The sequence below is a fragment of the Nicrophorus vespilloides genome, unplaced genomic scaffold (genome assembly GCF_001412225.1).
Source record: "Nicrophorus vespilloides isolate i.1.1-1 unplaced genomic scaffold, Nicve_v1.0, whole genome shotgun sequence".
Classification (NCBI taxonomy): Eukaryota; Metazoa; Arthropoda; class Insecta; order Coleoptera; family Silphidae; genus Nicrophorus; species Nicrophorus vespilloides.
In genome coordinates this window covers 19,340-34,518 of record NW_017099276.1, presented here as the reverse complement: position 1 = coordinate 34,518, position 15,179 = coordinate 19,340, and the positions used below count along the sequence as shown (strand labels likewise).

The 15,179-nt window shown below is 30.9% G+C and overlaps 1 protein-coding gene across 2 annotated transcripts; it reads left to right on the top strand.

Moving 5' to 3' along the window:
• Positions 1–6,609: 6,609 nt before the first annotated feature.
• Positions 6,610–8,946, top strand: LOC108564303 (cardioactive peptide). Of its 2 annotated transcripts, none has more exons than XM_017923301.1 (4): positions 6,610–6,832; positions 8,213–8,303; positions 8,371–8,440; positions 8,500–8,946. In XM_017923301.1, exons 2-4 carry the CDS (start codon positions 8,220–8,222, stop codon positions 8,772–8,774), a joined length of 429 nt encoding a protein of 142 aa, XP_017778790.1. In that variant the 5' UTR covers positions 6,610–6,832; positions 8,213–8,219; the 3' UTR covers positions 8,775–8,946. The 2 variants fall into 2 exon arrangements, with proteins under 2 accessions (XP_017778790.1, XP_017778792.1); XM_017923303.1 differs by having other exon boundaries at positions 8,173–8,303.
• Positions 8,947–15,179: the final 6,233 nt, after the last annotated feature.

Here is a 15,179-nt window from a genome sequence, read left to right as displayed (position 1 = left end):
AATTAATTATTTGTGCAAATACACAAACAAATATTGTAAGAACTTAATTGGAAATAATTTGTGCAAATACACATACAAATATTGGAAGAACTTAATTGGAAGGTTGTTTGAAACGTAATCACATATTTCTTATGTTTATTGCAGTTATAAATAGTTAAATTGACTGGAATAACGATATTTTTTAATAGAATTAATTGACTCAAACAAAAACGAATTATTTTGTCAGTAAATTCAACAATATATAAATAATTCTGTTACATATCAAAAATATAATTTAGGTTTTTTTCCATGCAAACTAAATTAATAATTTGTGCAAATACACAAACAAATATTATAAGAACTTAATTGCAAGGTTGTTTGAAACGTATTCACATATTTCCTATGTTTGTTGCAATTATAAATAGTAAAATTGACTTGATTAGAAATAATTTTGATCAAAATTCATTGATTTGAAAAACTAAATAAATAATTTGTGCAATTACAAACGTAATCAAATATTTTCCATTTTTATTGCTTTTGTAAATTGTTAATAGAAATCATTTTAACAGAATTATTTAATTAAAAAAAATACTTACATTATTTCTATATTCACAATATTTTCTTCAAAATATATCACAAAAATTTAAAAAATAAATATTTCTGTATAAAAAAAATTAGAGTGAAAAAAAAGCAAATTTTACTTGAGATAGAACTTGATGAAATTGATGAAAAGAAGTATTAATAATATTATATATATATATCATCAGTTTTCATTTGACAAACTTTCTAATCTCAAAACCAAGAAAAAGCAATTGCTTCTTCTTGCCCTTTAACCGCGATAAGCAGATACCGCAGATGATAACTTAATTTGTTTAATTTGACAGATGGTATTCAGTAATCTTCGGTTTCTATCGTTAATTAACTGCCTGCAGACATTGCATTGCAGCGCCAACAAAGTCATTTAATTTAATCTTAATCTTATGAACTAATAAATCTGTCACGTTGCCAACACAGCCACAGTTTCCAAAATATTTTAGATTTAATATTTTTGTACGTTTCAACATGATTTATTGAAACAATCATTGCAACAAAATAAAACTAAAACTAAATTGAATTGTTGCTACTGACCGTATGTATTTTTGTCCGGTAATTAATATTATCTATATTTGTTCATGTTGATACAAGTAGTATTATCTACAAAATATTTATGTTTTCAAATAATAATTTCGTTGATAAAATTGGTTGGTTTTCACAATGATAAATGAGTTCATAATAGGAAACAATTAGATTCTCTTACTTTATATGAAATACTATATTAATTTTCCTTGCCCAATTCGTAATTTAAACAAATTAAGTAATAATTTTAATTTTCTTTAGTTTGCATGGAAAAAAACCTAAATTATATTTTTGATATGTAAACACAATTATTTATATATTGTTGAATTTACTGATAAAATAATTCATTTTTGTTTGAGTCATTTAATTCTATTACAAAATATTGTTATTCCAGTCAATTTAACTATTTATAACTGCAATAAACATAAGAAATATGTGATTAAGTTTCAAACAACCTTCCAATTAAGTTCTTCCAATATTTGTATGTGTATTTGCACAAATTATTTCCAATTAAGTTCTTACAATATTTGTTTGTGTATTTGCACAAATTATTAATTTAGTTTGTATGGAAAAAAACTTAAATTATATTTTTGATATGTAAACACAATTATTTATATATTGTTGAATTTACTGACAAAATAATTCGTTTTTGTTTGAGTCAATTAATTATATTAAAAATATTGTTATTCCAGTCAATTTAACTATTTATAACTGCAACAAACATAAGAAATATGTGATTACGTTTCAAACAACCTTCCAATTAAGTTCTTCCAGTATTTGTATATGTATTTGCACAAATTATTAATTTAGTTTGCATGGAAAAAAAACAAAATTACTGTAGATTATTAAGCACAATTATTTATATATTGTTGAATCTAGTATTATTGAATTTACTGACAAAATAATTGTTTTTCTTTGAGTCAATTAATTCTATTAAAAAATATCGTTATTTCAGTCAATTTAACTATATATAACTGCAATAAACATAAGAAATATGTGATTACATTTCAAACAACCTTCCAATTAAGTTCTACCAATATTTGTATGTGTATTTGCACAATTTATTGATTTAGTTTGCATGGAAAAAACCAAAATTATTGTAGATATATAAACCCAATTATTTCTAGAGTTGATGAATGTTTTAAAGTCTGAGATTTTTTTTAATTTATCGATTTTTGGAAATAATTGCTGCGTTGCATTTGAAGCTCGTTACGTCAAATGCCGTACATTTAATTGGTGTACATGCACAAAGAGGTAGAGAGTCGGAGTGGTTATAATTGGAATCGGTCAGTCCAGTTGCAGATTACGATGTATCTATAGATAGATACATACGAATTAAGCTGATTACAGTTTAGGCGGATTAAGCTCGTTACTTTATAAGCTTCAGAAGCGAGGCGAAACAAAAAGAAACACATGTTAATCACAAAGATAGAAATGAAAACATTGTTCTTTGAAAATAATAATAATAATAATAACACTTACATAAAGATTAAAGATTTTCTTTAATTAAAAAATTGTTTATATTAAAAACTATATGCAAATCTTCAATTATAATTGAGTATAAATTCGATTTGCAAATTTCTGTTAATTTTATGATTATTTATAATATATAAATTTAAATAAATTACGTCCTGGAAATGAAAATACAAAAACTGAACAATATTTTCTAAATGGTTTTAATATATTAATGAGTGAATTACCTTTTTTGTGTTGCTTTAAGAATACTTCCTATGTACTTTTTTTGCCTTTCGCAGGGCAATTTTTACAAACACGCGAAACTTTACTGTTATCGGCTTCATTTGTACTGTTTGCCTTTTAACAATTAGAATATACACCATCCTATAATCATCACTTAACTGAAGAACTTTTGTTGTTGAATGTAACTTTGTATGGGATGCAATGGAATTTTGGTGGAATGCAACTTTATATATATGTGGGAATATGTGACGTCAGTGGATTTGTTATCACTGATGTCTTTGTTCAAAAGCCTCTCCGGTTTTCTTCCTATCAACAAATAGTTTCATTTTCGATTGATTAAATTCTAATTAGTTCTGATTAGATACAGTTATATGTTTAAGCCAGAAGAAAATAGAGATGGTTATTACTTTTAATATTGTCAAGTTGAAAATCACCTTTAGGTTGCTTTCAAATTGCAGAGAGAAGCATTAATACTCATAACATACCCAAAACATCCAACTCGGATATGTATGAAGGATTTTGAGAAAGTCAAGAATATGTAGACACAACTTTTTTAATGTTCTTTCTTTTATTATTTCAGATTTAAATTTAAATTTCCCAAATATCCAACTTTAATATGCATGTTTTTAGATCCAGTTTACTTATGAATTTACTTATGAATTTTTTGAATCCATTCTTTTTATATTTACAAGAAAATAATGAATATGTAAAGATACTGACTAGTTTAAGTTTGAAAGAAAATTATGTAGATATTTTTAACATTCCTCCAGTATCCAACTTGAATATGCATTTTTGATCCAGTCTATCAAGGAAATAGTGAAAATGTGTCTTTTTAATGAGAGACACAATTATGTATGAATATTCGTTAATTTCCTTGAATATGCAGCTTTAATATCGTGTTTTTTTTTCAAGAAAATTATGATTTTTTTTACTGTATTTTTTGTAATTATTTAAATTTCGAAAGCATATTATAGCGAATTGACCATGGATACAATAATGTATAAATACTCGTTGCATTCCTTGAATATACAGTTTTAATATGCATGTATTGAATGCATTCTATGTAATAAATATTGTTTTGGAGAAAATAATGAAAATGTGTATATTAATTTTCTGAGAGAAATTAGAATATCAGCTGCTAGGATGAAAATCGATGAATACTTGTGAAATTCCTTGAATATCGTGTTTTTTCAAGAAAATAATGATTTTTTTTTAATTATTTAAAATTCGAAAGCATATTAGCCAATTCACCATGGATACAATAATGTATGATTACTCGTTGTATTCCTTGAATATACAGTTTTAATATGTATGTATTGGATGCATTCTATGTAATATTGTTTTGGAGAAAATAATGAAAATGTGTATATTAATTTTCTGAGTGAAATTAGAATCTCAACTGCAAGAATGGAAATCGATGAATACTTGTGAAATTCCTTGAATATACAGCTTTAATATCGTGTTTTTCAAGAAAATAATGATTATTTTTAATTATTTAAATTTCAAAAGCAAATTATAGCGAATTGACTATTGATACAGTAATATATGAATATTTGTTGTATTCCTTGAATATACAGTTTTAATATGTATGTATTGGATGCATTCTATGTAATATTGTTTTGGAGAAAATAATGAAAATGTGTATATTAATTTTCTGAGTTAAATTAGAATATCAGCTGCATGGATGAAAATCGATGAATACTTGTGTAATTCCTTGAATATACAGCTTTAATATCGTGTTTTTTTCAAGAAAATAATGATTTTTTTTAATTATTTAAATTTCAAAAGCAAATTATAGCGAATTGACCATTGATACAATAATGTATGAATACTCTTAAATTCCTTAAATCCAAGCTTTAATATCGTGTTTTTCCAAGAAAATTATATTTTTTTTACTGTATTTTTTTTAATTATTTAAATTTCGAAAGCAAATTATAGCAAATTGACCATGGATACAATAATGTATGAATACTTGTTGTATTCCTTGAATATACAGTTTTAATATGTATGTATTGGATGCATTCTACGTAATATTGTTTTGGAGAAAATAATGAAAATGTGTATATTAATTTTCTGAGTGAAATTAGAATATCAACTGCAAGGATGGAAATTGATGAATACTTGTGAAATTCCTTGAATATACAGCTTTAATATCGTGTTTCTACAAGAAAATAATGATTTTTTTTAATTATTTAAATTTCAAAAGCAAATTATAGCGAATTGAATATTGATACAATAATGTATGAATACTTGTTGTATTCCTTGAATATACAGTTTTAATATGTATGTATTGGATGCATTCTACGTAATATTGTTTTGGAGAAAATAATGAAAATGTGTATATTAATTTTCTGAGTGAATAGTTGTAAAATTCTTTGAATATACAGCTTTAATATCTTGTTTTTTCAAGAAAATAATGATTTTTTTTAATTATTTAAATTTCAAAAGCAAATTATAGCCAATTGACCATGGATACAATAATATATGAATACTTGTTGAATTCCTTGAATATACAGTTTTAATATGTATGTATTGGATGCATTCTATGTAATATTGTTTTCGAGAAAATAATGAAAATGTGTATATTAATTTTCTGAGTGAAATTAGAATCTCAGCTGCAAGGATAAAAATCGATGAACACTTGTGAAATTCTTTGAATATACAGCTTTAATATCGTGTTTTTACAAGAAAATAATGATTTTTTTTTTAATTATTTAAATTTCGAAAGCATATTATAGCGAATTGACCATGGATACAATAATGTATAAATACTCGTTGCATTCCTTGAATACACAGTTTTAATATGCATGTATTGGATGCATTCTATGTAATATTGTTTTGGAGAAAATAATGAAAATGTGTATATTAATTTTCTGAGTGAAATTAGAATATCAGCTGCAAGGATAAAAATCGATGAACACTTGTGAAATTCTTTGAATATACATCTTTAATATAGTTTTTTTTTTCAAGAAAATAATGTTTTTTTATAGTATTTTTTTTTTAATTATTTAAATTTCAAAAGCATATTATAGCGAATTGACCATGGATACAATAATGTATAAATACTCGTTGCATTCCTTGAATATACAGTTTTAATATGCATGTATTGAATGCATTCTATGTAATAAATATTGTTTTGGAGAAAATAATGAAAATGTGTATATTAATTTTCTGAGAGAAATTAGAATATCAGCTGCAATGATGGAAATCGATGAATATTTGTGAAATTCCTTGAATATACAGCTTTAATATCGTGTTTTTTCAAGAAAATAAATTTCAAAAGCAAATTATAGCGAATTGACCATTGATACAATAATATATGAATACTTGTTGTATTCCTTGAATATACAGTTTTAATACGTATGTATTGGATGCATTCTATGTAATATTATTTTGGAGAAAATAATGAAAATGTGTATATTAATTTTCTGAGTGAAATTAGAATATCAGCTGCAAGGATGGAAATCGATGCCTTACGCCTAAATGATGTGTCCGAGAAAACGGTGGCATGCGGCATGATTGAAGGGCAATTTAACAGCAAGTCAAGAAGCGCGTACCCGGGAGCATGAAAAACAAGTATGGTTTTGATGGGTCTATTAAGCTCGAGAGGAATTGGTTCTTATCGGTCCACGAGCTCTTGTATGTTCGATATTTATAATTCCCTCGTACTCTATATAACATACACATATATACACTTTATATAAATAAATATGTACGTGTATAGAGAGGAGTACATGTACATAATGCGGGGGCGGCAAAGTGCGCACGGCCGGGGGTTCCCCTTGATTTGTATAAAACCCTCGTTGTTTCGTTTACTTAGTCACTTAAGTTCACACTCTTCCGCCAAACACAACACACTCTCGAAGCTCACGACATACAAAAACACATACGCCGCCGCTCACACCCACTTACCCGGCGAATTCACGCTCATCCAGTCTCACAGCAAACAGTTAACCCTCCAACAAAACCAGACCACACACACACACTCTCTCTATCTATCACACACAAACACACACCAATCGCGTAAGCACAGCAACAGGTGAGTTCTAACCAAAAACAATATTTATTCAATCCATTCATTCACACTTAATCAATATAATAATTAGTACATATTTAATTATTATAAAACCAAAAATAATATTTATTTGTTGACTTCATTCACACTTATGTAGAGATTATCAACATAATATTTAATGCACATAAGATAATGTGAAAGCGTTTTTTTACTTTATATATAAACAGTTGTTTAACTACATTATATGTGTGAAATTTATATTTTCATTTCAAATCTCACTTCATGGAATATTTCCAGCGTTGAAAATACACAATGAGAGAGATACACACAGTTTATCATGATTTCTGTTTGATCATGTAATTTCGACACATTTCAACGATTTCTATCCTCAATCTGATTGGTCAAATTTTGTCAATACCACAATTAAGATAACACTTGCATTAACAACTATTATTTCACATTTTTTCAATTTAACAATGAAATAATAATTTTATCAAATTAAAATTTATTTCTTGTAATTATTTTATACAAGTCAAATATTATTTATTAGACTTTATTAGTGTTTATAATCAATATTATGTAATAATTGAAATATCAATCCAGTATTTTCTTCAATTACGTTGATTTTTTTATAGTCCTTGCAGAGAATTTACGTTTTTATTAAGTGAATTGAATCTTTCGTGAATGCTTACTTAACGGAATATTTGGAGCATTGGATTTACTGTATTTTGGAAAATTTCAGTATTAACAAAGATAGTTAATCACTTTTTTTTTGTTTGTCAGCGCAATCACTCGTTAAATATGTTACTTAGATATAAACAGTTTGGTTATATAACCATATGCTATTTACAATAAATGAAAGAAAAATTGAAGACTTACATATTATATTGCATGTCATACAAACAGACCAATAATCTACTTACTGTATGTTTACAATTTATAAAAATGAAATGTCATGCGAGTTCATGAAATGTTATATTCTTATATATCTTTTATTAAAATATGAAAGATTGGCTTAGTTCATTTGATATATTTAGATAAGTTTTGTAGGAGTTGAAGAGAAGAATAGAGAAAAAAAGGCAAATTAATTCTTTATTGGAATTCGTGAACGGAATGAACTTTTTTGAGACAGAGAGGGTGCGTTCGATGTGATTCCAATAAAGGTTTCGTGCATGTCAAATGCTTCTTCCCTATTTTTTTTTGGTATGTGTGTCCCTCCACTTGTGCATCGTGCATTAGCGGGCGTTTGTAAATTACGTTAACCCCTGTTGCGGAAGGCAAAGAGCTTTTCCCCAAGGGGTATTTTGTGTAATCGAAACCGTTTAACCCCCCGGTCAGCATCAAAAGTCTTTCATTGTAACCAGCAGGAGGCAATCAGATTGATTCATTCACGCTTATTCGCAGAAGAGATATGGTATCGACAACCCTGTTCATCGTAGTCGTGGGCTTCGCCTTCCTCGTCATCGACACAGAATCGATCTTCCTACCGAAACGCGTAAGCTTTCATTGCAATTAAGCAGAAATTAATCGATTAATCCAAAAAAAATGTATATTGATTATAGGCTAATGGATACGAAGGTCGGGACAGCATCATTGATCCGAAGAAGAGGCCGTTCTGTAACGCCTTCACCGGTATAATTTTTTATTTTATTATAAAATTATAGTGATTAACGCGTTTCCTCATTGTGCAGGTTGCGGCCGCAAGAGATCCAATCTTCCGGCTCTGTCGATGCAGGGGGACAACGATGAGACGATCGACAGTCTTCTTGAGTTGAGCGCCGAACCGGCCGTCGAGGACCTCTCTAGGCAGATCATGTCGGAGGCGAAGCTCTGGGAGGCCATTCAGGAGGCAAACATGGAGATACTGCGCAGGAAACAGGAATCTGCTGAAGGATACGAAGAGGAACCTGCTACTCCAGCTCGCAGCGCCACCGCCTCTTGCGCGCTTCCGCCCTGCTACATCTAAACCAAAAACAGCATCCACACTGCAAAAAACTGTTAGATACTTATGAAAGAATCACGCTAATTCGCTTCAACTATTGTAGAATTGAGGAACATGCTGAAACGATTTGTGCACAATCGTTTACGAATCACACACCACACGCACATATCTATAGTATACCAACACAAATGTATGGAGAGGAAAAACACTTTAATATAATCAAAACTATTTATTAAAATTGCTGTATATTGAGAAATTAATCAAATAAATAATGTAAATGTATTAGTTATTTATAATCTCCATTTGAGAAGATTGACAGAAATTGTTATCATTTTCAATTTAGTAATATCGATTTTGAGTCGAATGAAAAGAATTAATATTTCATAAAAATGATGATTAAGTTCCTGTTTCAATGTTTGAAAATAATTAAAATTTCAATTAATTAATGAATCCTTAAACAAAAAAAGGATTGCTTTTATGTTTTTTTTTTCTGGATAAATCAAAATAGTGGAATTGCTGAGAGTATTATTTATTCTATACAAAACTATAACTAAAAACTAAACTAAGACAGTGATATCATCTATGCAATGGAGCATCGTTTAGAATTATATACAAAATAATTGATGTGATGAAATCTGTAAATTGGATAAACATCACAGTTAAATATACAAATTGTACAAAATATGATACAAATATGTACCAGTCGTCATTATAAATTAAGTGATAGCAACTAAAATATAGAGCATCGTCAAGAATTGATTTAATGATATCTGTAAAATGGATAATTATCACAGTGAAATATAGAAATTGTAGAAAATATGATACAAGTGTGTACCAGTCGTCAGTATAAATTAAGTGATAGCAACTAAAACATAGAGCATCGTCAAGATTTATATATAAAATAAAAAGAGATCATAGATGTGGCAGCTCATCAATGAAATCCTAGATAACTATTAAGAAGAATTATTAGTTGATGCAACGTTGGTTCTTAAGATACTGCACATTTTCCAAAGCTTGAACAGCCAAGTCGATCTGCAACTTCCAGTCCATCATTTCGTAGGTGGTGTCCGCGTTCAAGAAGTATTTGTCGCCGTTTTCGGTGTGCATGACTAGCGTCTTCGGTTTGCTGCATTCGTTGCGGGTCGATTCTAAAATTTTGATACCTCTTGGGCTCAAGGTGATAGTCAGAGCTGGAGCGACGGTGTTCTCTTCAGACGAACAATTCCAAAATTTGATTTCGTTGCTGGTAACGATTCCCCATCGACGGTTCCACACCATACCGTACTTAGATGAAACGCAAACGTTCACGTATCCTCTCTTGAATATTTCCATCTTCAAATTTGTGATTTGAGCATCGACTTTCAATTCTCCGACGATCGATGAGTTGGAATCAATTTTGGTGAACGTGTTTGATACTTTATTGTTGATATTTTCCACGCTCACCTCCAGCGAAGCGGACAATTTGAAGGACGACTCAACGATTTTAGGCACTTTTGTTTTCAGTTGCGAATCCTTGGAGAATAGATCGCGCGATTTCTTCAAAAAAGAACTGATGCTCTGCAAACGAATTGAAACAGTTAGTTAAATGTTATTTTTTGCATTTAGCTTTGATGACACGTACCTTATTTATGAAAGCCTTCTTGCCGGCATACTTCACGCTGTAGGAGTAAATGTCGATTTGAATTTTGAAACCGGCGGTGACGGTGGTGAATGTGAATTCTTCATCAAAAATTAGATGCTTCTGATGCGGTAACACTTCGATCATTTTCGTGTTGAACACTTGTTCGCGGTGTGAGATCACCGCGATGAACCATTCCTTTTCTTTCCTCTGGGTCTTCAGGTCGATGATCAACGCCCCGATTTTAACGGAACGCACGTTCTTCACGCTGTTCTGCACTTTACCAAGATTGTCGCGCATCTGGGTCAGCATGATGTCGTATTTGGTGCCTGGAAAATGAATCGAGTAATTAGTAACAGCTCACTACAATTGAGTTTAAATTAAACTTACTTGCTAGCAGCATAATTTTTTCAGCTTCCATGATGGCCCTGAAATTTACAACTTTGTTCTTCCTGCAGTAATCCAGAGCTTTTGATGCTTGCTTCATGATGCAACACTGCTTGTCGGCTTCTTTCTTCAACCCGAAGAATGCTTCGGTCACGTTGACGATCACAGAATACGTTCCGTCTATCCTATTTGGGATTGCGTAAGTATTGTCACCATAATCAATAATTGCAGCGAAGTTCTGAAAAGTGATATAAATGCATGTGTTAGTGAAGACGTTCTAAGAGATTTCAAACTAAATATACTTACATCTTTTCTTTCGACTGCATTTAAGTTTGGTAAACCGGAACTGTGTTCTGTATCTGTCGTTATCCTATAATTTCCACTTGAAGATTCGCTGCTCTTTGGCAAAGTCGATGATGAACATTTTTCGCTGAGCTTTTCGCGCATGTCTTTGCGGATCGGACTAATAGGTACTCCGTTCATGTTCACAAAATCAGATTTCTTTTCCTCTTCCAAGAAAACGTGATTTGTTGAGTTTATCATCGTCGAATGCACGCACTTCAGACAACCGGACTCCTCATGATTTTCCACCATCTTCGGATTCTTAGTATAAGTATTAAAATTTGTTCCCACCACGTCGTGTCTGTTGAAATGGATTTTCTTCAATTCAGGAGTTTGATCGAAGGATGAAACGCTTCCTAATGGAGAAATTTCAACGGTGGATAGTTCATCAGCTGTGTTTTGACTATCCCTTCTCGGGGTTTCAACTAATTCGTATGTGGATTGATGCGTGCTATTCATAACAACAAGTCCATCTGAAGTCTTTGGAGACAATTTCGATTTTCTGATCGGTTTCGGCGGTGGAGTTCTCTTGTTCACAGTAGAATTCGGTGAGACCGAAGATCTACCATTCGAGATCTTCACCGGAATCTTAGATGGTGACTTTCTAGTTGCTGCATAACAGTGAATGCTTTTAGGGGCCGAAGATCTAAACTGGTCCAAGCGTACAAGTGGGATTTTTGAAGGACTCTTCTTATCTTCAGCCACCTGATCCTTGTCATTAAACAAATTTTTCATCCGATTGTTACGGCGATTTTCGATCATTTTACGGTAGATGCTAGTCATGGGTGTAAGCTTCTGCGTCTCCGTTTCGCAGCTTCTTGGAGAAACCCTAACACACGGTTTCTTGTTCATGGTAACTCTTGGTGAATCAACCTGATGGACTGTTGAAAATTTGATGAGTTAGCATATTTATAAATCTCTGAGAGCGTCTGTACTTACAATTTATGTTATTCCACTGCTTCAGGTGGTAATTGGAAATGTCTCCAAGTGGAGCACGAGCTGCGTTCTGTTTCATAACTGAGGCTACCTAGAGGATTGAAAGATGGTATGTTAAACACTTATATTTGTTTATCAAGCTAGTTCTACTTACGGTGACTGACTCGTTCAAAGTAATGTTTGAGTACATCTTATGTAGTTGTATCTTATCTGTTATCGAAATAGAAGTAAAAATGAAGAAGCTGTTAAAGGTATTGTTGACAGTACCAGAAGCAAATTGAAAGTGAAGATGCTGGTTAAGAAAATCGACTTTTATACTCAAAATTTGCAGAAAAGTAGAGGGGACTACTTTTACTGGTATTGTTGTAAATACTGAAAGCTAGGTTAGAGTGAAGATGCAGTTGCTGGTACTGTTGTAAGTACAGAAAGCAAGTTCGAAGTGAAGATGCTGAGCAAGAGTATCCCCTTTTATACCCAAAGAAAGGTGGTAGGGGTGTGCGAAATCTACCAACGGTAAGCCTTAAGATGGCATTGAAAACATTTCCTAGACCTGGTAGTGCAATAAACCAAAAAGGGTAGTTTTTGGCGCGGCGCTTCGATCCCTGCAGTTTTATGATCCTTCGGATATTGGAGTGATTATTATTCAATTAGGCGAATACACGGAACCCACAGGCAAGGGGAGGGGGGATTCACAGAGCCACCTCATTATAATAAACAATACAGACGATTTGAAACCGTTTTCAAACGTCAAAGATGTGTTAAAAACTCGATTAGTTAATTTGGGTATTCCTCTTCAAGATTGTAGAGGACAGTCCTTCACTTTTCATTGATTTAATCGAAAATTATAATACTTAGAATGAATCGAAAATATGCATATGAAAGCTGAATGCATGGGGATTCGAAGAAGTATAGATATATTACTGTGGTTTTAACCGTTTGGCTGTAATTTGAGTTCAAAGTTTAAAAAATGAAAAATTTGAAAATATGCTCGAAAAAGCAGTGTTTTCACATTTCATTGATTTTCTCGAAAACTATATTACTTAGAATGTATCGAAAAGATGCATATGAAAGCTGAATGTATGGGGAATTGAACATGTATAGATATATTACTGTGGTTTTATCCGTTTGGCTGTAATTCGAGTTCAAAATTGAAAAAATGCACGAAAAAGCAGTGTTTTTACATTTCATTGATTTTCTCGAAAACTACAATACTTAGAATGTATCGAAAAGATGCATATGAAAGCTAAATGTGTGGGGAATCTAACAAGTATAGATATATTACTGTGGTTTTATCCGTATTGCTGTAATTCGAGTTCAAAATTGAAAAAATCGAAAAAGCAGTGTTTTCACATTTCATTGATTTTCTCGAAAACGGTAATACTTAGAATGAATCCAATATATGCATATGAAAGCTGAATGTTTGGGGAATCCAAGTATAGATACATTCTTGTGCTCTTATCGATATTGCTGTAATATTAATGAACGCACTTATTGAATTAAGTGAAGCAACAAATGATCCCAAAATAAAAAGCGAATCAATATCATTGTACGAACACGAAATGGATGTCATCTGTTATGACATATTGTTGAACGTAAATACCGTTAGTAAAAGTTTACAAAATCCAAAAACCGATCTTTCGACAGAAGTTTCTCTTTTGAAGGGTTTGGCAAACTCTTTGAAACACTTTGGAAATGTTGGTTTTGCAGAATCAAAAATCGAAGTCAAGTTAACGATTTTGAAATTATCGAGAATACTTCTTACTTCTGAATTTCAATTCAGGAGAGATTTAAACAGCTATAGAAACTTTATGACTTATTTGGCTTCCATTATAATATACACAAATTTAAAATATGAAAATGACAAATTAAAAAAGTTTTGTATGGATTTGCATCTAGCATTAAAATATGATGATGGCAACAATGGAGACATTAACAGAAATGATCTCTATGCAGAAATAAAAGTGTTTTCTAACATATTCTGTGAAGGCATATTTGATTGGTCACCATTAAAAAGCCTTAAAAAGTTCACCAAACAAGAAAGAAATTTCACAATTTAAGTATAATCTTAAGAATTTTATTAACAATTCCGATAACCTCTGCTGAGTCTAAACGTAGTTTTTCAAAACTTAAAATAATAAGAAAAACTATTTAAGATCCAGAATCACACAAGAAATACTATTCAACCTAGCGTTGTTTTCAATAGATAATTAATTATGCAAGGACTTAAATTTAAGTGAGATAATAGATAAAATTGCTGAAATTAATCAAGTAAAATAAAGTTAAATTAATTTTGTTTTTCTTTTATATTAATATATTATTATATTATATTTCTTCTATAAATATGTTCCTTCCTTGTATGTATTAAAAATTAAAGAATTTATTTATTCACTGTTTTTATTAATTGGGGGTCCCACCTCAATATTTATAGCCGGGGCCTCAAAATCCAAACGACGGCGATGGATCAGTGCAACGATAAATAATGGAGGCGCGAGTTATTGAACACTTATAAAATTCGATAACGCGGATTTCTTTCATGTTTTTTTTTTCTAGATAAATTAAAATTGATGGAATTTCTGAGAGTACTATTTATTCTATACAAAACTATAAACTATACTAAGTCAGTGATATCATCTCTGTAAAAGAGCACCGTTTAGAATTATATAAAAAATAATGTATGTGATGAAATCTGTAAATTGGATAAACATCACAGTTAAATATACAAATTGTACAAAATATGATACAAATGTTTAAAAGAAATCATAGATGTGGCAGCTCATCAATGAAATCCAAGACAAATATTATAAATAATTATTAGTTGATGCAACGTTGGTTCTTAAGAAACTGCCCTTTTTCCAAAGCTTGAACAGCCAAATCGATTTGCAACTTCCAGTCCATCATTTCGTAGGTGGTGTCCGCGTTCAAGAAGTATTTGTCGCCGTTCTCGGTGTGCATGACTAGTGTCTTCGGTTTGCTGCATTCGTTGCGAGTTGATTCCAAAACTTTGATACCTCTAGGGCTCAAGGTGATGGTCAGAGCTGGAGCGACGGTGTTCTCTTCAGACGAACAATTCCAGAATTTGATTTCGTTGCTGGTAACGATTCCCCATCGACGGTTCCACACCATACCGTACTTAGATGAAACGCAAA

Bases quoted from the DNA above. Each gene is read 5' to 3' on its own strand.
- LOC108564303 (XM_017923301.1), top strand. From the start codon at position 8,220: ATGGTATCGACAACCCTGTTCATCGTAGTCGTGGGCTTCGCCTTCCTC. The intron at 8,304-8,370 runs GTAAGCTTTCAT...TATTGATTATAG, and splicing joins CGATCTTCCTACCGAAACGC to GCTAATGGATACGAAGGTCG. The intron at 8,441-8,499 runs GTATAATTTTTT...CTCATTGTGCAG, and splicing joins GTTCTGTAACGCCTTCACCG to GTTGCGGCCGCAAGAGATCC.